The sequence below is a fragment of the Gorilla gorilla genome, chromosome 12 (genome assembly GCF_029281585.2).
Source record: "Gorilla gorilla gorilla isolate KB3781 chromosome 12, NHGRI_mGorGor1-v2.1_pri, whole genome shotgun sequence".
NCBI lineage: Eukaryota > Metazoa > Chordata > Mammalia > Primates > Hominidae > Gorilla > Gorilla gorilla.
In genome coordinates, this window is record NC_073236.2 from 59,122,970 (window position 1) to 59,148,097 (window position 25,128).

Below are 25,128 nucleotides of genomic sequence, written 5' to 3' on the forward strand. Positions count from 1 at the left end.
TTAATGAAACATAAATGGCAGTTCATGAAAATCCAAAGCACAAAGCAATCTGTCATTGGATTAAAAATAATGCAAATGTCATGGGACCGCTGGCTAAGCTAAATAGAATAAAATAATAGAATAAAATAAGCCAAATCCATTTGGAAGGTGATTTTGAAATAAAAGAACTGAGGTGTTTGCTTTGATTACTTCAAATGGCTTAGAAATGCCTGGAAGAAGGAACCAGTTCCATTTGGGCCTTGCTATTTTATTTTCATTATTGCAAGTCAGAGCCAATAACACTAATGAGTTTGATAATGCTAAAATATTTCCCTAAATATGTGTAAGGTCCACTTTAGCCTTTTGCAATATTTTAAAATGGGAATAACATAGCTTTAACATATAAGAACAAGAACGATTTTAAGGGGGTTGTTCTGAACATGTTCAGACCTAGAGTAGGTTTTCAGGGGAGGAAGTTGTGATGGGAGAATTGGCAATAAATTGAAAGCAAACACCTCAAGGAAACTGGAATCTTTCCACTGGAGCTGGTCATTTATTTATATTTAAACTGTTATCTCCCTCAAAGGAGTCACATATTGCTTGCAAGGAAAAAAAAAATTTTGCTACAAGTCAGCTTTGCTGTTAATGAATTAGAGGTTAGAAACCCAGAGCATTGGAGCCTATTATCCTCCAAGAAGAACATTTCATGTTTTAAAAATCCATGAGGCTTTGAAGAGATATTTGATGTCCTTAGAAACTGTGACGTTTGAAATACCTTGAAATATCTGCGTACATTTTCCAGAGTCTATATCAATAACACTTTTTAAAAACCTCTAGAAAGTCCAGGGTAATAAATAACTCAAGCAAACAAAGACATGGTGAAAAGGTTCAGCCTAATCGCATCTTTTCCCACTTAAGTTATCTCAGAATGTTTATATGCTCACAGAAAGACATTTCCTTGATAGCAAGCTCTCATTTCTGTGTTGGCGTCTACTCATTCTTTCTCATCAAACAACTTCTCATCCATAGCGTCCATGGCAGGCATTATTAATCACTCAGGCACCTTGCTCCTTCAGAATCCGCTAAGTAGTGTGGGAAAGGAAACTTATTTACCTCCCAAGAGCGCACATTTTAACAGGGTTGTCCAAAAAAACTTGATTCTGTTTATGGCACAGATATATCATCCATTGTATCACTACTTCTGTATTTGAATTAACTTGTTTGATTTCTATTGTTTGCTAGCTATCAAATATTGTCTGATACTGACTTTTTTTTGTTTTTTTTGAGATGTTGTCTCACTGTCACCCAGGCTGGAGTGCAGTGTCACAATCTCGGCTCACTGCAACCTCCGCCTACCGGGTTCAAGCGATTCTCCTGCCTCAGCCTCCTGAGTAGCTGGGATTACAGATGTGTGCCACCACGCCTGGCTAATTCGTGTGTATTTTTAGTAGAGATGGGGGTTTCACCATGTTCGTCAGGTTGGTCTTGAACTCCTGACCTCGTGATCTGCCCACCTCAACCTCCCAAAGTGCTGGAATTACAGGCGTGAGCCACCGCGCCCGGCCGACAAATATTTTTATCTAAAGGATGTTGCATTTACGCTTTTATTTTCACAGCTGATTTTACAGACATATTGTGCACTTTTTTGTACTAATACCATATTATGAGTTGCTAATTAATGAAATCATTAAGGAGAAGATTTAACAGAAATGCAAAACATTTTGGGGATGATTTTAAATCAGGTGATAAAAATTGGTTGCATATTTTAACAAGGAAGGATGGTGTTAGAGGTAAAAGTGACCATCACAGATATGTTGTATTTATTGTTAAAAAAACACACACACACACACATCAAGGCTGGGCATGGTGGTTCATGCCTATAATCCCAGCATTTTAGGAGGCCGAGGTGGGCGGATCACTTGAGGTCAGGAGATCGAGACCAGTCTGGCCAACATGGTGAAACCCCATCTCTACCAAAAATACAAAAATTAGCCGGGCGTGGTGGCAGGTGCCTGTAATCCCAACTACTGGGGAGGCTGAGGCAGGAGAATCACTTGAACCCAGGAGGCGGAGGTTGTAGTGAGCTGAGATGGAGCCACTGCACTCCACCCTGGGTGACAGAAAGAGACTGTGTCTCAAAACAAACAAAACCACATTAAAAGAGTTAATATTACAACACATACTGATCCCTGATAAGTGAAATTCTGTGCAATAACTCCTAAGGAGTTTCAAATTCCATTTGATAACAGGATCTTGTAAAGCAAATATTTTACAGCTCTAAGTAGTGGATCAATTACACAGAAAAGAGGACAAGAGGTCTGTTATCTTTTCTTCAGGGCTTCCTTAAGTAATGCCAGAGAACCAGCCAGTGCTGAAGGCCAGTTGTGAGGAAATCTGTATGGAATGGCTCAAGATTAAATTGGCAAAGACCTTGGCAGAAAGGCACTGCAGGCTGTCAGGCTAAGAAAAAATTCTCCACAGCCTTGCTGAGAAATTTACCAGTTGGCTCTTTGGTAACTTTCTCAAATGGACATATTCGTGTCTTCATTTTTAATTCATTTAGGTAGGTAGTAGTGCTTCATAGTCGGCCAGTCCACTGATTAACTGTCTTCATTTGCATTTTTTCAATTATGGGTAAGTAAACCTTGGGGACTCTCGTGAAATCTTAATTATAGTCAACAAATTTCCTAAATATGGCTTAGAGCCATTTTTTTTCTCACCAATAAAGGTGAAACAGTTTTTGCTCAACCCAAAACAAGGCATTCTTTCTAACATGGAAATCTCAAAGATAAGTGGGAGTACTGACAGGTTGGCCCTTGGAAAGTTAGGAATAGGGCCACCTGTTTATCCAGGTAGTCCCCACCTTCTTTTCCCATACTTATTCTTTCCTTGTCTTCCTTTCAGCACCCTCCCTTATCCCAACCCTTCAGGATCTCCTGCCAGAGACCTCTAAGTTACTGGTTTCCATGTAACAAAAAAATCATGAGGAATTATGCAACAAAGAGAAGAGCCAATGGGCTTTCAGGCACCCCCCATAATTGGGAAATATTCTTGGGCAGACAGTCCTTATGTCACATGAATACATAAGGCATTAACTGTTGATCTTGTCTCTGATTCTGTGCATCAGCATGTCTTGACCACCTAAGGTTTATGTCTCACAAATAATTATGCAAGGAGCTAAGCCTCCTTTTTGCCTTACTGATAGGAGAGCCAGCTAGCAGAGCATCACTACCTTTGATCCCTCTGGTAATTCATTCTTACATGCATGTTTTCATCTCTCCTACTGAGGGAAACCTGGACTCTAGACTTAAAGCCTGAGTTCAAACCTTGACTGGATGGATCACTAACTACACGATCTTGAACAACCACTAAACTTACCTCTACCTCATAAAAGTTCTTTAAAATTAAAAATGAAAATAGCACTTTCTAGTATTATAAAGCATTAAATGAGACAATGCCACTGAAGTTGAGTGCCTGGCACATGGTAAGCCCTTAATACATCTCAGATTTTATTATGACTGGGACCCATCTTTCCTTAAATCACCAGGTGAGTCCAAACATGGTCTTATAAAATTTATGTTTCTCTTTTCCTACATCTTCATCCTTCTTTTCCTTTCAAAGTTTCCCCCATTCGGCATTTTAGACTTTTTTAAACTCTCTTCTTACTGAAGCTACCACCATCTTGGCTTGGTCTCAGTGCCTGAATATTACAGTTTTAGGGATAAGGAATGGAGAAGTTCATGAGGGGAATAGGAAAATACCAACACGTATGTATCTTTTCTAGCACTGTTGAATCCTTTAGATGGGATAAAGGGGTAGTCAAGACTGAGTGCAAAAAAACATAGGAATTTTATGTAAAAATGTGACACCTAAAATATCTAAGAACATTTAGGACTTGGTAAGGAATATTGATAATAGAGAGTCAAGGTGGCTCTACTAGAAGGTGGAGAAAAGGCAGTCTAGCCTGGGAAGCTGATGTTTAAACATGTAATTTGGGAAGCATCAAAATAAATAGTCTATATAAAATATTTTATACGACCACTTCAAGGACCTTAAATTCCCCAAATTCCAGCTATTCATTTTGGTTAAGAATATCATTTATAAATATCTCATATTAAAAACCAAATGGTGTTACCTGGTAAAGGATGACACCACCTTACCTCATTCGATTCTGAGGTATACACTGTTAGAGCCCAGCTGAGATCCCTCACTACCCCTAAAAGGGAGCCCCTTCTTGTTTGGAAGTGCCTACCAAACACTGAAGGCCAAATCTCCCAAAGCTCTGTGTTTATCTCCTTCGAAACACAAACACTTGGGTTCTCTAGCATTGTTTCCTAAATCTTTAACTGTATTTTGCTACAAAGTGGGTTATAAATGCATAAGTTTTAATCTTTTATTCGGTCTTAAACCACTGAAGCCAGCACCTGCCATCTCCAACTAAGACTGACCTTATCTCAGCATCTAAGTCTACCAATAAATTCCCAGTTTCGAATCTACATATTCTTTAGGATTACTTGAAAATCTTATCCAACTAGCTTTCCAGAACATAAGCACAACAATCTTGCTGCCTTTGGTCCTGCTCTGCACACATTTACTAACCAAATAAAGTAGCAAATGGCAGGTTATATGAAAAGACCTTCCAAAGAACAAATCCAAGGTTATTGAAAAGGACAGTGCCTGGGCTAATGGGTGTAAAAGCCAGGAAAAGGCAAGAAGATATATATATATCAAAAAAAAATAGCAATGGGCATCCTTAAGACAACCCATACTTGTCAATGCTCTAAGCCCTTTCTAGAACCAATAAAACAAGGATGATTAGTGTGTGACACACTTACTGCCATTTCTTCATTGGTATCCTTAACAGATATGCCCAATGAATCAGGTCCTTTTTTCCTACTGATCCTAGCCATGGTCTCAGCATTCTTCTCAACACATAGCTCAGTCAAACACTAGCAATTGATGAGAGTTAGCAATCAACATGAAACCATTTACCATATCCAGTATGGGCCTTCTAACTAACAGAACTGCACAGGAGAGGGCTATGATTTGACTCTTGTCACCTGTGCAATCATTGCTCCAATTAAGAGTATATTAATATCACTTCTACCTCTAATTTCTCCTCACATAATTCATAAAGAATGAGCTCTTAACTATAGCACAGAAAATTGAAGTAAAATGTTAGACACATATGTAGCTATATAAAATAATTCACTACATTAACCTAAAATTTCAACTCTTTTTTCATTACAGAAATTAGAATTAAGAGGAAATGCTATCATCATTTAAGGGCTCATAAGAGGTCTTTAGTATAATAGTTTAAAAATCAGTAATTTTAACTAAATTAGTTTTAAATTTGAGCAGTCGATCCATGGGTTTTTAATAATTGAGCATTTTTTTTTCTGTGTTCTTTAAAATATTTTTTGAGTTGACACAGAATAATGCCGTCCAAATCATTTTCTTTTTTCCTGGCCTCTGCTTTTTCCATTGTGAGCTGTAAATCCACCACTAACATTAACACACATTCAAATAATTTTCCAATGATTACTGTGTACACGATCACAGATGCAGGCAGGGGTTTTCTATTACTTTTAACAATGAGTTGTAACCATTCTATTATCTATCTTCCATCTAAATTATACTTCAGGTTCTTGCAAGAGTTATCTTCACAAAGACCACCTCTTGACATGAAGAGAATGATCTAAGCATCTGTAAGCCTTTTCTTGTAGACTGTTCCCAACCTTCCAGAGACAGTGAGAGCTCTATGATTAACTCCACCCTTGCCCCTAACCTGACCCTCGTGCATGCCTCTTCATCTCAGTTATTGGCAACACAGTTCTTCCCACTGCTTTGGTTAAACACCCAGAATCTTATGCTACACCTGTTTTCTCCAACTCAACATCTAATCTGCCATCATGTCCTGTCAGCAATATTTTCAAAACATATCTATTACTTGATCTCTTTTCATCTTCTTCACTCTTATCCACTTGGCCAACTTATCAGAACCTCTTACTGGCTTGTTACAAAAGCTTCCCGTAACTAGTTTCCTTGCTTCCCACCCTTTACCCCGTTTATTCTCAAATGGAAGCCAGAACGATCCTGTTACATGAACTCAATATCACTTATCTTATCAACAACCTTGAGTGGCTTCCCAATCACAGACTGAGTTAAATCCAAATCTATCAAAATGGTCTTCACATGGGGCCCAATACGTCCGATTTTGCTCTCATTAACTCAATTCCTAAATACTGGTTTCTTGTTTACTGCTCAGAAAGACCAGTCATGTTTGCAATGTAAGGCCTTAGCGCTTACTATTTCTTCTGCCTAGAAAACTCTTCCCCACCTGAGATACCTGTAAGGCTTGCTCCCTCACATCCATCTGAACTTTATCCAAATATCAGCATCTTGGTGAAAACTACCCAAGCCATACTTTTTCCATCCTCATGCCTTAATTTGCCATTCTTTCTCTATTTTAATATTCTTATATACTCATATTTTTATGTTTCTTGTTCACCACCTCCCATTATATCCCAAACATCTAAAACAGTGCCTAGCATATGAGTCCTCCATAAATATTTGCCGAGATGTTGAAGCATTGTAATTTTATGGGTGGGGAAATAGGACGTGAAAGGCTTGTGCAAAGACACAAAGCTAGGGCACAATGCCTAGTTCAGTATCCATTCTTACTACCTATTCATTCTTGCAAATACATGAGATTGTCAGGAGAGTAAAATCTGGAGAAATAAAAGAGAAAGTAAACTTTAGCCAAATTGCAATACGTATCTATGTCCTCTTCCTCTTACTGTACCTTGCATGTAAGCATTTCAAGATCAGTCTTTGCTCAAAAGACAGCCACAATTTAAAAACCATCTCCTCCGTTAATAGCACCAGCATCTAAGAGGCACAGAATTATATGTTTGCTAGGTATAGTGCCGGTGCCTTAATAAATTAATCTTCATAACATGTACAAGTTGAATACCATCATTCCTGCTTTATATATGAGAAAACCGAAATAGAGAAAAGTTAACTTTTTTTGGTCTACTTGAAGGCTCATAAAATTCATTTCTGGGTAGAACATGTAGTCTTCTTTGACCAGGCAGATCTACCATAGGCTTTTCCTGCCCTAAGTCTTTATTCCCGGCTATTGATGCCATTTATGTGGAGGGAAACATGCCTTATGATGTGTTTTAACTGTTCACAAGCGTGAGTCATGTGACGAAGCAGTAATGAGGTGAACTTCCTTAAGCCATAAGGGGAGAAAAGTTGTACAAACTCCCAATCTTGCAATCAGGATTCACCTGAGATATGAATTAGTCAAATTGCAGGGAACATCATCTTCCACTTTTTCATTTTCTTGCCAGCAACCAAAAAAGCTGTCTACATGTTCACAGAAAACTTGATTAAATACAACTTCTAATTCTCCTTATCCCTAAACGTTATATACCACTTATTTATCAAAAAATTTAAAAACTTTTACAACATAATCTTTTAATGTGTCATGCAGCACACACCACGAAATGATGTGAGGCTGATAATATAATTTATAAAGAACCTAATACATATTACCTGTTATCATCTATACCATCTGAAACATGCTATTCCCTGTATTTCTTGTTCAACCACTAGTCTACAGAGCACAGAGATACCAGCACCATCCTTACACTGCACAAAGCACAAGATAATACATTAGAGAAACTGGCTCTAAGTCTTGGCTGTCCCACTTACTGGCTGTGAAAGTTTGGACACTCTGTAATCTCTTTGAGTTTCTATTTTTTCAACTGTAAAAGGGGGTTAATAACAATATACTTTTGTGAGTTATTCTGAGGTCCAAGTGAGAAAATAAAATACTTGTTAAATTTTAGAGAAGTCTGTGACTATAAAAGATTATTACATCACCTCTGGGTACCTTTGGGAAGTTCTTTTGGGATCTTCATTTTAATTTATTAGAACTCCTTGGTGCCTCAGTCCCAGGGTCTTGGCTCCACAGGAGAGGGTATTCCAACAGATGACCAGCATAGCATGAGGGCATGATAAGCCCTAGCAAAACAAGAGAAAAGTACTTCTAAAAGAAGTTTTCTTCTTCTACCTGAAGTACTCGTGGGGTAGCCTAGTTACGATCTTATTTTTTTCCAGTTACAGAGAATGGTCAGGAAATACAGTTTCCAAACTATAGAACACAGGAAACATGCTTGGGGCCCTTAAATTTGGCTTTGGAGTGCAGCACAAAAAGACAAAGAAATTCAACCAAAAAATGAAGGTAGACCATTCTTACAATAGGAGCTGTCAGCTCATTGATGAGCCTGTCCTTGGTGATTCCACCTTAAATCTGGTTGCCATTTATTCTGGAATCAAATCTTTAGTTACTTATTTACTGCATTGTCCTCCAAGACTTTGTGTGTGTGTGTTGGGGTGGGGAGGGGGGGGGTCATGTTGCCATAGCTAGATTTCTGAGTCTTTATGAATAAGTAGCTTCTTGCCCCCCTTTACTGGTATGCTGGTATGTTCTCCACTAAGGCTAGAACCACATAAATCATGCTGGGATTCGCTGTACAAATGGAGATTATGGATGGTCTGTTCTGTGAAGGATTCTCTTATGTTTCCTTGGTGCAGGCTGCCCCTGAACATCAATTATTTATCAGTCAGCTGGTCTTATGCATCAATTTAATAATCAATAAAAGTTGATTAGCACTTCTCTATTGGTTAAAATACTTTATTTTTTTTCCAGATTCAAAACATATTGACCCTCCCAACCAATTAGATCTCTCCTATATGCTACTATCACTTAATTCTCAACAACAACAACAACAAAAAGTACTACATCACTTTAGGCACATCATTCTACAGATAGGAAACTGAGGCTTAGGGAGGAAGAACTTGCTAGCTAATAGACAATTACCAGGGATTCAAGCGCATGACCTGTGCCCTCAGGTATAGTGCATTTATCAATATACCACAGTTCCAACTGCCTTTAAATAAAAGATGAAATAAAGGGCATTTAAGGTGGTTCTCCTAATAAGCCAGGATACTTCTCCATATAGGTGCCTGCCAGGGCTTGGCCTAATTGGAACCTTCTAGTCTGTTTCTCCTGGAGTGAATGTACTTCAGGGAAAATTCAGCAAAAGCACCAAAGGGTTCCCTTCAATCTAAAACTGGAAATATCATCTCTTTGGTGCAACAAAGAGCCTCCATGGATGGACAACATATTGTCTGTTCCCTTGCAACAAGGCTGAGTTATACAAGAAACTTTCAAAACAACAGATTAAAGGAAATCGAATCCTCAGCGGACTGGAAATGCATAATAGTGTTGCTAAAAAAAAAATAAGAAAAAATTAGTGGTTTCTTTGAAAGAAAGCCTCAAGTTCATGCAATTGGAAAACTTCTTTGAAAAAAAAGTACTACCTTTAACTTCCAATAAGATGACAACTTTTAACCAAGGAACAAAGATAAACATTAAAGGGCTGGAGATGGTATGATACAGTATCTTGTACCTACTAAAAATCATGCTTAATATTAAGATGAAAGTTTCCTCATGGCACAATTGCTATCTTAGAGTCCTTGTGAATCTAGCCTTTGACAAAGTTAAATCACCTCCATATTTATTACAAGATGTAAAGGTTGCATCATTATTCCTTTATCTGATACGTTAAAAAATGCCAGGAAAAATTCTTCGATTATACCAAAGGTATATCTTTGAAAGAAAGCATGATTTCTGTTATATCTGAAGTCACTGCCTGTTACAGTTCTCCAATTTTCTTTTAAAAAACGAATGCTAAGCCATGCAACTTCTTCAGCTTCTACCTACAACTTGCTTGGTTTTAAGGGCTCACCCAGCACTAATTTCAACATTGCAGAGTTACTCATCATCATAATATATATTAACAAACACAGAAGCAATTTGAATCTCAAGGGGATCCTTAGCCTTATGTTCTTAACATTATTAAAATGATTATTTTAACTATCACTTTAGTTTTTTCTTATTTTTTAAAATGTAGTTACTCATTCTCTCACCATGTAAAAATTTTATTTTAGCTAATTATTTTTATTTATTTATTTTTGAGACGGAGTCTTGCTCCGTTGCCAGGCTGGAGCGTAGCGGCGCAATCTCGGCTCACTGCAACCTCCACTTCTTGGGTTCAAGCGATTCTCCTGCCTCAGTCTCCCAAGTAGCTGGGATTACAGGCATGCCCCACCATGCCCAGCTAATTTTTTTATTTTTAGTAGAGACGGGGTTTTACCATGTTGGCCAGTATGGTCTTGATCTCTTGACTTTGTGATCCACCCGCCTCGGCCTCCCAAAGTGCTGGGATTACAGGCATGAGCAAAAATTTTAAAATGTACAGAGAGACTAGGTAAATATGTAATGACATATGAAAAGGTTTTCTTAAAAAGCAGTATGAAAACAATTGTTTTAACTTCAATACTCTTGTTTGTAAAAAGTAAGAAGTTAAACTTTTATTTCAGACAATATTTTCACTGAAACCCTTAATTACCGTTGGGAATAGAAATACATAAGCTCTAAGACAGGAAGATTTGGGGATAACCAGGCAAAGAGGTAGATCTAGACCTTTGTACTCTGTAGGAAGGTTATGTCTAGAGGATTACTGTGGTGGGCTCTCAGGGGCCTGACTTTTAGAAAAGTGTACCTCCACCCACTGACACTTGGCTGGAAACGAGGTTGGCAGCTAAATCTGGAACTATCTCATCTGTCATCTTCCACCCTTCCAGAGGGAAGACATGAAAGGCTCCATTTAAAGCAGTATGTTTATCCTAGGTGAAAGGTCAAGATTTCAACCAGTCCTATGGTTCTCATCTAGGGGTAATTTTGCCACCCACTCCAGGATACGTTCAGCAAAGTTTGGAGATGTTTGTGATTATCACTACTGGAGAAGAAAAGCTGCTACAGGCATCTAGTTGGGAGAAGCCAAAGATGTTCTTAAACATCCTACAGTGGATAACTACAACAAGCTCCCTATAGTAAAGAATTATCCAAACAAGGCTAGACTGAACCAGCCTAAAGAAGCAAACCCAGTTTTCCTAGAAAAGGGACTAGGAAAGGGATTAAACTGTCTGGAGAAATTCTCACTATAGCCTATAGGTTTCTCTTTCCTCCACTTCCTAGACCAGTGTTTTTTAAAAGTGTGATCCATGAATCATCTGTATCAGAAACATTTAGGAATAAAATACAGATTCCTGATCCCTTCTCAGAGGAATCTCCATTTTGGTTGGCTACCCATGAGATTCATTTTACAGAGTGAAATGTGACAATCACTATTTCACTTCTATTGAGGTTATTCCTTTCTGTATTTTCAACTATCCCCTCTCTGTCAGTGATTCCTCAAGGACTCCCAGTGACAAAAGAATGCAATCTTGATGACAGCAGAGACCTTGACTCGTTGGTTGCTCACTGCTGTTATGTCCAACACCTTCCTTGGGGTAGACATGATATAAGAACCGGAGGACACCAACATTATCCAAAAGACTATATAGTCTTTTGTGGGGAGAGAAGATAACAAAAAATACCTACTCATTTATTTAGTACACCTACATTCTGGACCCTGTGCTAAATGTATGGTGCACATCAATACCATTAATCCTAACAATAACTCAATGAAGTAGATACTAATATCATTTTCACTTTACAGCTGAGAAAATGGGGCTCAGAGAGGTGAGGCAACTTGCTCAGGTCACATAGCCAGCTATTGAAAGTCAGCATTCAGTTCTTGTTCCACTCAATGGAGGGCATACACTTGCAAGAACTGCACCCCAAGCCTAACTCTTCCCAGTGCTTTTCAGATTCCTCATACGATGGGGATCATCGTGCCACTCAAAGCCTTCATTGGCAGCTTCTATCTGCCAGTATAACTCAGCAAGGGAAGGCTACTGGGAAACAAAGCCCTCCACCTCCCAGAAAAGCTGGTATGCTGTAGGCAGGAGTTACCTATCTTAATTCCCTAAAAAACATAGAAAAAAAGCCTTTTAAACTGTTTGTGGAACAACTAAATATGAGTATTGAGTTTCAAAAAACTACAAAGAACAGGTTTTGTATAAGGTGTAAGGAAGGGATCCAATTTCAGCTTTCTGCATATGGTTAGCCAGTTTTCCCAACACCATTTATTAATAAATGGTGTTGGGAAAACTGGTTGTGGATGTGTGGTGTTATTTCTGAGGCCTCTGTTCTGTTCCATTGGTCTATATCTCTGGTTTGGTACCAGTACCATGCTGTTTTTGTTACTGTAGCCTTGTAGTAGTTTGAAGTCAGGTAACGTGATGCCTCCAGCTTTGTTCTTTTTGCTTAGGATTGTCTTGGCTATTTGGGCTCTTTTTTGGTTCCACGTGAAATTTAAAGTGTTTTTTTTTTTTTCCAATTCTGTGAAGAAAGTCAGTGGTAGCTTGATGGGGATAGCATTGAATCTACAAATTACCTTGGGCAGGATGGCCATTTTCATGATATTGATCCTTCCTATCCATGAGCATGGAACGCTTTTCCATTTGTTTGTGTCCTCTCTTGTTTCCTTGAGCAGTGGTTTGTAGTTCTCCTTGAAGAGGTCCTTTATATCCCTTGCAAGTTGTATTGCTAGGTATTTTATTCTCTTTGTAGCAATTGTGAATGGGAGTTCACTCATGATTTGGCTCTCTGTTTGTCTGTTATCAGTATATAGGAATGCTTGCAATTTTTGCACATTGATTTTGTAACCTGAGACTTTGCTGAAGTTGCTTATCAGCTTAAGGAGATTTGGGGCTGAGACGATGGACTAAAGACTTAAATGTAGGACTTAAAAATCATAAAAACCCTAGAAGAAAACCTAGGCAATACCATTCAGGACACAGGCATGGACAAAGACTTCACGACTAAAACACAAAAAGCAAAGGCAACAAAAGCCAAATAGATAAATGGGATCTAATTAAACTAATGAGCTTCTGCACAGCAAAGGAAACTATCACCAGAGTGAACATGCAACCTACAAAATGGGAGAAAATTTTTGCAATCTATCCATCTGACAAAGGGCTAATATTCAGAATCTACAAAGAACTTAAATTTACAAGAAAAAAATACCATCAAAAAGTGGGCAAAGGATATGAACAGACACTTCTCAAAAGAAGACATTTATGCAGCCAACAAACATATGAAATAATGCTCATCATCACTGATCATTAGAGAAATGCAAATCAAAGCCACAATGAGATACCATCTCACACCAGTTAGAATGGCGATCATTAAAAAGTCAGGAAACAACAGATGCTAGAGAGGATGTGGAGAAATAGGAACACTTTTACAATGTTGGTGGAACTATAAACTAGTTCAACCATTGTGGAAGACAGTGTGGCGATTCTTCAAGGATCTAGAACTAGAAATACCATTTGACCCAGCCATCCCATTACTGGGTAAATGCCCAAAGGATTATAAATCATTCTACTATAAAGACACACACACACGTATGTTTATTGCAGCACTGTTCACAATAGCAAAGACTTGGAACCAACCCAAATGCCCATCAATGATAGACTGGGTTAAGAAAATGTGGCACATATACACAATGGAATACTATGCAGCCTTAAAAAAGATGAGTTCGTGTCCTTTACAGGGACATGGATGAAGCTGGAAACCATCATTCTCAGCAAACTAACACAAGAACAGAAAACCAAACACCGCACATTCTCACTCATAAGTGGGAGTTGAACAATGAGAACACACGGACGCAGGGAAGGGAACATCACACACTGGGGCTTGTCAGGGGGTAGGGGGCTCGGGGAGGGATAGCATTAGGAGAAATACCTAAAGTAGATGACAGGTTGATGGGTGCAGCAAACCACCATGGCATATGTATACCTATGTAACAAACCTGTACGTTCTGCACATGTACCCCAGAACTTAAAGTATAATAATTAAAAAAAAGAATAGATTTGATTTCCATTCCCCAAATTCTTGCTTACTTCAAATCGAATCTTATAAGGGTAATTTAATTCTTATTCTTAGCATCCTGTCTTGGTTGCTCATCTAATATTCATTTGCCCTTCTCTTTATTTAGTGGCATCTCAATCTTAATCAGAGCAGCAATGTGCCGAGCTAAAACATTGTGTTTACCAGTCTCTCTTGCAGCAAACCATATGTATGGTGATGCAAGTGGAAATTGAAGAAGGACAGAGGGGTGGAAGTTTCCAGGAAGCCTCCTTAGAGGGTATTAACATAGCTAGGAAGCACCTGGTTTAACCCTCTCACCTCTTCTTCCTACATGAAAATTGGAAAGGTGGAACACTAGCAGTCATCTTAGACCAAAAGATGAACTTGAGAATAGATGGGCCATAAAGTTAGGAGGTGTCAAAGTCCTTGATGACTCTGTGTTCACTCTACTCTCCCTGAACTACAGACAGATGTATTCCATGTGAGAGAGAAATAACTCTACTTGTATGTTTCATCATTTGTAGTTGAAACTATATACAAATTTTTAATACAATAGTGGGCATTAAATATTTAGTAGACTTAAGTTAAAATATTTCATATTTGTATATAATTATATAACAATTTATGTGTCATAACCTTTGCATAAGGGGGCAAATGAAATCAACCATGTTACTTTTAAATTTCTTTTTACAATAAATTACTAATTTGATTCATTCAGCTTTTGGGGAAAAAATTCTGTAGATTTCTATGGCATAATCTTTTCTTAAAAAGGGTTTAATATATCTGAAAATTTAACAGAGTAAATTATAAAGAAATTAACTAGAAAAATAATTGCATTTAATTACTTGATTTTTGGCCCCAAATCCTAAACAGTGCATTTCGAAATCTAGCATTTGAAGTCAGATGCTTTCACATAGAAATAAATGAATGAAAGTATGAATGACTGATAGACTTCAAAATCAATTATTGGGACTTTTTGGGTGTGATAACTCACTACAATGGAAGAAGGGATGGTAAAGAAGCTAATGTGTTAAGCATAGATTATGTGTTCGTTATGCAGGGAACCAGGGAAAAAAATGAACATTCAAACATATTCCCTGTTATAACTAGCTTACAGACTAGTTGAGAGAAATATAATGACATTAAAGTGTCATACAAGAAATGACAGAAAGGGTACACCATGCTGTTGGAGAATATCAAAGAAGTCTTCCTGAAGCACTACTGTGTACCAAACACTGACTTTGTGACCTCCAGGAAGTTTCTGAAATCCTCTGAACCTCATTATTCTAATATTTTCAATGGGGATGATAGTATTTCCTCCAGAGCACAATTGAAAAAACATATTTCATAGTGCATTTTAAATGCTTCATACAATGCCTGGCACATACTAATCCTTCAGTTTATGTTAATGTAACTGTTGATATTTTGATATTTACCATGGGCAATTATCCCTCTGAGTAGCTATTGCTATTCTAATAAAAAGCAAAAGCCCAGGGAGGTTAAGAATGTTGCCCAGTTTCATCAATTGTACAAGAGAGTTGGTTTCTAAATTCACACCTAATAGCAATATCACTCTTATAATTTTAACATTATTTAACTTATATTCTTCAGATCTATAACAATCAAAACCACGTAGCTGTTGCTGTTCTCTGCTTGGCATTTATTTAGGTAAAAGAATAGGCCTTGAGGTAAATAATTTTGCCTGGAACATCTTTTTAGAACCACCCAAGGTTGTATTTGCTTTAGTTGGTGTAACACGGGCAATGACAGAGCCACATATCATTGGCAAGAGATATCTGTAAGAACTAAAATTAACCACATATATCTATATCTAGATACCTAGATATAGATATATATATCCTTAGGTCGTCAACCTTAGTTTGTTCACTTAATGGCAGGCACTGCCTCCTACCAGTCAACTGATTCTAGAAAGTGACAGTATCTATACCAAGAGAAGACACTGCAATTAACGGCAGAAAACAATTAAAAATAGGGTTCCCCATCAATCCTCGACTTCCATACAAAGCTATTCTCAAATAAAATAAATACAGAAGATTCTGGCAATCTGGAAATGATACGTTGTCTGCAAAGCAATTAGGGGGCTAAATTAGAATCAATCCTTGTTGCTGTGAACTACGGCTCACTTTATTCTCAACCAGGGCTCATTTTCATGTCTCAGTAAAATGTAAAATTCCTTTCTAGTATCTCCCTCTCCTTAGGTCTTTTACCATTTCTCTAACTTTCTACACAGATTGATGGGTGTAAGATAACAGCTGTTGTTCATGAAAAAAAGAAAAACAAACAACAAAGAATTTAGCACTTGTAAGTGACTATTGATTTAAACATATAGTTATATAATTAACATTTTCAACATAGACCATATCGGTCATATACTGCATGGGCATGAAAGTTCGTTTCTTCCAGTCATGATGAGAATGCTGACATACATGTTTTTTTTCCAAGGAAGTTCACTTAATTAAAGGAGTCAAATGGCCCTACAAAAGAATACCATCCCAAAACAAATGTTACTCTGGATTATTGCCCCTATCTCTTATCTTGGCACAACTTGGAAGATGTAGAACAACTTAGCTTCAATCTTCATTAACTCCTTGTATTGGAGCATGACAAAGAAAAATGAAGGATGGTCTCCTGAATGTTTACAGTTTCTTGTCTCACTTTCAAGGAGATTCAATAGCATCACTGATTATTTATATTTAATAACCATCTTAGTTCTCATGCTTAACCACAATTTAAACCAATTTTCTTGAGAATATGCTTATATTACCCTAAACTATTTTTCCCAAAATCTTTTAATAACATGATGCTTTAATTTTTTACTCTGAAACTGCTTCTAACAACATAGAAACAGAATGAGTCAGTTCTGTTGCCTTGCAGGGATTCTAAAACTTTGGCGTGAAAATGAATCACCTGTTGTGTGTTGGGGAGTGGGATGGGGTAGTTAATTACAGACTCCAAGAACCTACTCCCTACCATTCCTGATTCAAGAAGTTTTTGCAACATGGCCCAGGATCGTGCATTTTAGTAGTCTCCCCCAAACCCCTTGCTTAGGTGGCATGCAGATAATCCTGATCATTTTCAGTGCTACTCATTAAACTCAGCATGGTCAGAAGAATTTCTCTGATGTTCAACACCAACCTCACATCTTTTACTTTTCTCCATCTTTCCAGCCCTATCTGACATTTTCAGCTTCAGTTATCCTGGAATACTTCTATACCTCAATGCTATGGATGTTTTGTTTCTTTTCTGAGATATTCCTCCCTCTCCTTCCACCTGGAAAACTCCTATTCAGTTATGTGTGAAGGCTCAAAAAAAATTACACCCCTTTATCCTTTTCTACAAAAATGGTCATAATATGTATTTCTTTTAAAATGATTACTATCATCATAGTTACTAGTTCACGTGCTTCTTTTCCATGCTAATTCTATGAATGCATCATACGTAGAACAGGGAATATCCCATATTACATACTCAATGAATTTGTTGAATTATAGCTCCGACTGATGCTTTATTTCTAAAATGACCTCCAGAGACACTTAGGAGGAAGAAAGGAGAACAGTTGTCATCCTCATCATTTTTCTCTTGAAACAAACATAATCTAACTTCTGCTGGAACTTTTTTTTTTTTTTTTTAGAAACTAGCTCTAGGAGAGTATTTCTTGCTTTGTTAAACTACCTTTGATCATACTACTTCACCATCCCCAAACAGAAAAATTTAGCCTTTGAAAGTGATTTCCTGAGAAAACAAATTCTAGAAGCTAATTCTGATGTCACAATAGGAAATCAGAAGCCATGTCACTGGGTGATCTAAACTGAGTCCTTGTTTACTTACTAAGTTCTTATAATCTGGTAAACGGGCTAGGTAACAAAGCAGTTCTAATCGTGGAATTCCAGTCTTTTAGAATGGCCAAGGTAATAACTTGGAAGAGACTCAAATGGCAAGAAATACAAAAACAGTTTTCCCTACGTGAGGCAAAATATCCACTGCAAATCTTCTGCGAATCTACAGCAACAGAGAGGCTTTCAAATTAAGTGTTCTTCGTCAGTGTGAATAAATCATACCCAAATCAATAACCTATTTCCAAGAGTAATATGGGAAGGAGACTTGCATAATCATGTTCAGTTTTACTTAGTGTTAAAACATTGTCAATATCGGCTGTTAAAGGACGGAGAAACTGATGTTATTCTTGCTTAGTGCCCAAGGAAATTGTTTGCTTTATAAAGTCATCTTGGTTACATGGATTCTCATTAGCTGATGGACATTTCCATCACCATCTGACATTTCTAAATCTGTTAATGATACCCCCAAATGATGATCTCTTTCCACTTTTGTCACAATACCAGAATATCTCCAAGCTAGAGTCTTCCTCTTTCCTTCCTCTGCCTTTTATGTATTTCTCTTCCATAGTTGTGGCTGTGAGTGATCATGTGGAGTTTTGTGTAACTGACCAAATGCCTGCCTGATTATATCTTTATAATTACTCAATTCACTCGCTTGCTGCCTCCTCAATTCTTCCAAAGACATGTATCTCATCTAGTACAGTCAGCATATGATTTAGGGGAAAAGGGTTCAGAAAAAGTATGAGGTTGAACTATAAGCAATACATTTTGATTTTGACACATGTCATGTCTGAACACAAGATACATCTTCAGCTCCATTTACAGTTCTGTGGTCTTGAAGACCTGGAACACTTCCCTGTCCTTTTTATATACAATAACACAAAAATCTAAACCGTTCTGTTCTCAGCTAGCTAAAAGTATCAGCTTTTTATAAGACTCCCCAGTGCAATCCAGCCCACCCAGGCCACAGGGATATTTATTTTGGCACTTACTGTATTCACTTCCAAGTTGGCACTTGGCACATGTACAGGCTCCTCAAAGAGGTTGCACATTCCTCAAATTCAGGAGCAAGGCTTTACACTTTTTTATCCCCCATAGTACGTAGTTCCATACTCACCAATTCCCTACTTATCAACCCTTCCAAAACCACCTGGAATTTCCTGCAATATTACATAGGTAATTTTAAACTCTGAAGCCCCAGTAAGATCAGTTACATCTATTACCTAGTAAATGTTATTTACATCCCCAATAATTAGAATAACACAAAGGTATGGAGTTAAAACATGAATCGGTCTTCCAAAATCATTATGTAGCTACCTATCATGGATTCCGCCTCTCTTCAGGTATCAATTTATATATAACTTTCTAAGTGGTTTAGATTTAGCAGATTAATCAAATGACGCTGTCTATTTAAAAGAAATGGCTCAGCCACATATATTATTAACCAAATAACAGTATATCAGGTAGGCAGCACATTTTAACACCTTGTTTAAACTGAATGTTTTTTCTGGATTTAATAATTGCATGTACAAAATAAAAACTGTATTTCATCAACTATTCAATCATTTTCTCATAAACCATTTCTTCAATAATATACCATAAAACCATAGATTTTTAGAGCAGGGATGTATTAGAATATCTCTTTTTGATCATCTACCATCATTTTACAGATGAGAAAAACTGAGGCCCGAGAGATCTAAGTAATTTACTTTGAGTTACCTAACAAGTCAAGCACAGAGATAGAACTAGCATAGCAAGTGTTCAGACCCCAAATTAATGCAACCTCCACTCCATTTCACTGTCTCCTTTAGAGCATAATATATGTATGTATTTTAAAATTAAACTTTTAATACATACGAAATGAATTTAAAAAACACTGAACATCACTATAAATGAAACATGCACATGAAGATAAATAAGTGCATGCACAATGCATTCCATGATAGACTCTCTGAATTTGCACAAGCGCACAACACAACCGTTCTTAACTCACGAAGTTTAAAGATGATTGTGTCCCAAGGGTTTGAAAATATGAGCATTTCTTACCTGGCAGCTGTATGAGGGGTTGATAAAAGACATTAAAAACTTGAGCTATGATTAGACATCAGATTTTTCTGTCACTGAAGGTTTGCTTCTACCTGGGTTTCAGGGGTCTAGTACTTTTAATGGAAGGTAGGTCAGAGACTTAAGAGGGATAAACCAACATATAAGACTCTGGCATTATTGCCCACATTGCAATATTAAGTTGCCTGCAGGGGACTGTCATCAAAATCTTCCTATTGGCCAGTTATGGCCCTACCTTTCTTTATCAGGCCTGAAATCTTTACTGTTATAGTCACTTATTTAGGTTAGAAAACTTAGGTATCAAATAACTTCAAAACCCATTCCCCAACCCCAGGGTACTAAAGAGGGCAGTATCAGCTGTAGTGCTTTTAAATATAAAAGTGTATAACTTTGGGAGTCAGGGATTTATGCATAACAAAGAAGCTGTTGACAAGACAGAAAGGACTCTTCATTTTAAACTGAAACCAATTCTCCAACACAAATGTTCATCATGGCTAGCCAACCAGGGATGTATATTTAGAAAAAAAAAAGGGATGATACCCTCTTTATATATTTTATAATACTCATAATCCACACCAGGATGCTTTCATCCCACCCTAAGAAAAAAACAGGGTTTCACATTCTGGTGGTCAAACCCTTCTAAGAACACCCACCCAAGTGCTTTGATATCCCTTAAAGAGTCAACCACCTCCATGAACTCCCTTTACCCTTTTATACAAAAGCTTGCATCTTGACAGTTTTAATAGGTACCCAGGACAGAACGAGGAAAGAAGTGGAGAAAAGTGCCCGCTCCAGTTGATCTTTTCTTTCTAAATACTAAGGCATATAGAAGAACTAATCAGCAATATATAGAAACCCAAATGAAACAATAGCAGCTTTTCATGCCTCTTAACTAGCAAGAGACCCTATGAAACAGCATCAGTGTTATGATGTGCAACAACGAAAATGGGTAGTAAATCCGGCTGTGACACCTTGAAATGGCTGTGACCTTAAACTTGCAGGAGTTGTAACTTTTTTCAAAAAATGAACATTTTAGTCACTGCATTAGAAAGCTTTTATTTGTTAACACCCAAAGTATTTGTTGATAATCCTCATGTATCATCCTCATGTACATTTTAACCTCCACAATTTTAGAAGGGCCCACTGATTCTCATGGCAAACATGAGTAAAGGATATTTCATGACCCTGAAATCTTCCAAACAAAGAATACATCCTTCTGACTAGCCTTCCTTAGTGAAGCTCACAAAGAGACTACAGAATGGATTCATTCCACATATGCCATGACTTTCAGTCCCAATGGGAAGAAAGACTGAGAAATAAAGAAATAAAAATACCTTTTTCACTTCTCAAGTTTAGACCACAATTGAAGATATATCTGTGCTGTGGAATTTCTGACCCACATAAAGAATAAATAAGTCCTTTGCCCCAAGTTGGTTAATATTAAGAGGCCTTAAGTGGGCACATTTTTGTTTCCCTAAAATCCAATCCCCCCTGCCTTCAGAATTCATGATTACAATGAAAGACATTAGATTAGAAAGTCAATTTACTCACCATGGAGGAATCACTGCTTCCACTCCCGATCGGAGCTCCCTCAGCACAGGTTGGGAGGTGGGTAGAAAGTTGACTAGCCCTGCCCCCATCTATGACATCACAATCTACCTCATAAAAGGTAGTGAAAGTGCTCTGAACTCCTGTCTGATTTCCGAGAGATACAGAAAAGAGAGAATGAGAGAGAGAGCAAAAGAAAAAAAAAAAAGTACCCTACTAGGGAAGGGATTAGGGAGTGGAAGAGGGAATGGGTAATTGGGAAAAAAGAGGTATATGAAGGAATTACGTGCTGAAAGAGATATACATATGGGCTTTCTTGACATTAAGCGGCCTGGCCATTTGGATTTCTCATTGGCTCCTGAACAGATAAAGGAACCATGTGGGAGGAGAATGAAGATGCACCCTGCCTTGTCAGGCACAGAAAGGGACAACTGTAGTGGGGCTCAAAGGGGGTGAATCCCCTATTTAAAGTGTTGAAGATCACCAAGAGAGAAGGCAAGGGCTGCAGCTCTTAAAGCCTGGAACGGTATGTGGGGATCCCTGATGTCTTTCTTGGAAGTTCCATCGCCCTGCTGTGTGACCTTCCTTAAGCCTTTGGCCTCTGCACATCCAACCTCTGCACATGGTCCTCTACTAAGGGGATACTTACCTCTTTCATTGGGATCACTGAAGGACTAATGCATTCATTGTTGCTACAATTGCAACTCTTTTGACTGTTCCTTTTAACCCAAGGGTGGATTGTGTGAGGGGCATAATTTAAAGGATAAGCCAATAACCAATGCCCTTTTCTACCTTTAGAATCTTTTCATAAGATTCTTTCAATATAAAATGTTACAATCTTGACTTTTTCAGTGTGTATCAAATATACAACTAAAAGGAGTAGTTAGAGTTCGTCTTCAGAACTGTAGAAAAAATCAAATGGCAAGTTTTCTGCAATCATAAAAAAATGCACTGTCACTCTCAGAGGTCAAGTTACATGACCCAGTGATGCCAACTGACCAAAATGTTTTTGTCATGGACGATTTCTGCTCTAGTCATAGCTTTATTTACCAAGTCTAGTTTTCGTAGAAAAACAAGAAAAGGCATGAGAATAGTATGTAGACCACTAAAGTATTTTTTTTTCAATGAAAATTTAGGAGTTTAAAATAGAATACTCAAAGTTATTGATTATGGAAAAACAAAAGTAACAGACACTATTGAAGAGCAGGCACATCCTGAAACCATCCACATAAAAGGCCTTCATCTGCCTAGTGGAATACATGAAAAGTGAAACCATCTCTTTCCACAGAAAAAAATTTAGGAAACCTAGACATTCAAAACAATAGCTTGCAAATTATGGCATCATAAATGGCTAAAAACCAAAGCCTGTTTCTATACACAGATAAACAAAAATCTTAATTTGAGATTTGTTTTTCTGTTTTAAGCCAATATAATTCTATTTCTAAGCCCGTCATTCTTAGCGTACTAAATACATAAGTGTATTACAATAATTGCAATTTAAAATTAAGCAAAATTGGCAGATGAGAGAGCAGTTTGATACACAGAAGCTACTAAATTCAAACTGATTATGGATTTGGCAACATCATGTCCATTTTCCACTTCAAAATAAATGTTAGAGACATTTAAAGAATGTCTTTAAAGAATTAAAGTAAATAGAAAAGAAAAAAGTCTTGCATATAAAAAGATGGGTGTTTTGCCTATATTTGACTTTTTCTGTACTTAACAGAAGAGGCAATGATACTCTGCATATACTTTCCTTGCTGTATCATTTATTATTTTTATTTTCAACAATTCTAAGTCTAAATTCAAATTATATATTCAACAGCTTTTTTTGTGTGTGAGATTTTGCAATTAATGGCCCTATGAAGTTTTATTTTCTCTCCACTTTTACATATTGGATCATTGACTAGTTGGCTTATCTTTGATTTTTTTATAACAGTCTCATTTGGTTTTATAAGTTAGGGATCTTCTGATTTTTCCCATTGTAGGGAATAAATTAGTCATTTAGCACAATTTCTCAGTTTTAAAAATTATTACGTATTAGAAACTTACTTGGATCATCTCATAAAAAATTTAAAGTTCATTAAGATTAATGATGCAATTGTCCATTCTTCCAATAAACACCTTAAGTTTTTACTACCCAATACAGATGGTACAATTCTCCCAGCATTAAGATATTAAAATAAAAATGGAGTTAAACACTTTTAAAATATTGAAATAAAACAAACTGAACTTAGATTGTCTATTGGCATTTCTTATAATTGCCTATTGTCTCTTTGGAAATGGAACATGACTTCAGGAACCCAATGCAAAACTAGGCTGCATCAAAAGGATGCAGAGTGGTGAACTGTGCTGACCTCTTAGGTGAATTTAGTATGATTGATTGTGATATTATAATAATGCCTTTATATATGATATTAGTTAAAATAATAAAACTGCCTTTGATACAGGATGCAATGCCAGGATCAGATAATTTCCAAATCTTAGGATCTAGCCTCTTGACATTTTTCATGAAACCTAAGCTCTACTCCAACTGCAGATTAGCTGTATACTTCCCATGATATTTCAGAAATGGGTAAGTAGCCCTTTAAGACAAGATATGAAGTGTTTGCAAGATTTCAGTAGTCAAGACTCCATTATTATAGTCACGGTTGTAATTTCATTCTGACCAGACAGATGTAGGGCTGGTCTCAAATCTTTGTTTGAGGTTAATAAAAAGTTGTTTAGCTTCTTAGCACAAAAGATTGAGAAAAGTCAGGTGGAATAATATGTGCATTCCAAAAGAACAATCTGCAGATGCATTCATCATGGAAGACAAGGTCAGGCCTTTTTTTCATGTAAGTTGATCAAAACGTTATAATTGAAGAGAAATACCTTAATAAGAGGGGCTCCAATAAATGTGGATAGCAGCAGATTCAAATTGGAAGTTCTCGGATAAAGAGATGTTTTGATTTTGTTTTATGGTAGCGTCTCACATACAGAAATTTGGGCTGACAAACGTACATGGTTCTTAAAAGACGATGTTGACCATAACTTCTCCAGGATATTCTCAGTTGCAAAAGAGATTTGCCAAAGAAAATGGATGAAAGAGGTCAAGAGACAGGTTGTTCCAATTTGACAGGACATCTAGCCAGAGTTCCAGTCAATTTCATTATCAGCAAGGCATCTGCACAGATGAAGGTATTCAGAGAAAACTAATAAAACAAGATACGGTATTGATGATAAAAGAAAAGATTAAAAGTCTAAATTAAGAAAGCTTGCCTTCAAGAAAATAGAATTAGGATGAAGTATTTGAGCTATATTTATAGCCCAGAAGGAAAATTACTATTTAAGATAGAGTAAGACAATGTGTTCTGATGCAGTAAAAGAAATCTGAACAAAGAACCTCCACATTGCCCATCCGGAAACTTTCTTATTTGTAAGATACATGGGCCATAAAGTGGCACATATTTCTCTTCTAAGGGCTGCACTCAAGGCCATATTTTATAAATGATTTAACTTAGGCTGGAAAAAGCACTTGACAAAATAATCTGCAGGGACAGAATGTAGACGACAGTAAGTTAAACACACTTTTATTTCTAGAATATAGTAAACCAAGAAAACAATGAATGCACAGAGATAGCCATCAACAGATACTCTGCTATTCTAGCTGAAAACCCTATTTCAGTAAGCTGAGAAACTAAATGGAAAAAAAATAAACATAGACTTACACAGTCTAATAAAAACACAAGGGACAGAAAAATTTATCCTTTTCATGAAAATTATTTGGTATTAGAGATAAAG

The 25,128-nt window shown here is 37.1% G+C and overlaps 1 protein-coding gene across 9 annotated transcripts in view; it reads right to left on the reverse strand.

Annotated features, from left to right (window-relative positions):
• Window positions 1-25,128, reverse strand: part of CTNNA2 (catenin alpha 2) — a 1,198,185-nt gene that overhangs the window by 7,408 nt on the left and 1,165,649 nt on the right. For 5 of the 9 annotated variants that reach the window (XM_055378924.2, XM_019021071.4, XM_055378923.2 and 2 more), the window contains one exon: window positions 21,349-21,492. The exons of the other annotated variants lie outside the window; for them this stretch is intronic. In XM_055378924.2, coding sequence (XP_055234899.1) covers window positions 21,349-21,492 — 144 coding nt within the window. The remainder of the gene's footprint in view (window positions 1-21,348; window positions 21,493-25,128) is intronic. 9 annotated transcript variants of the gene reach the window in all.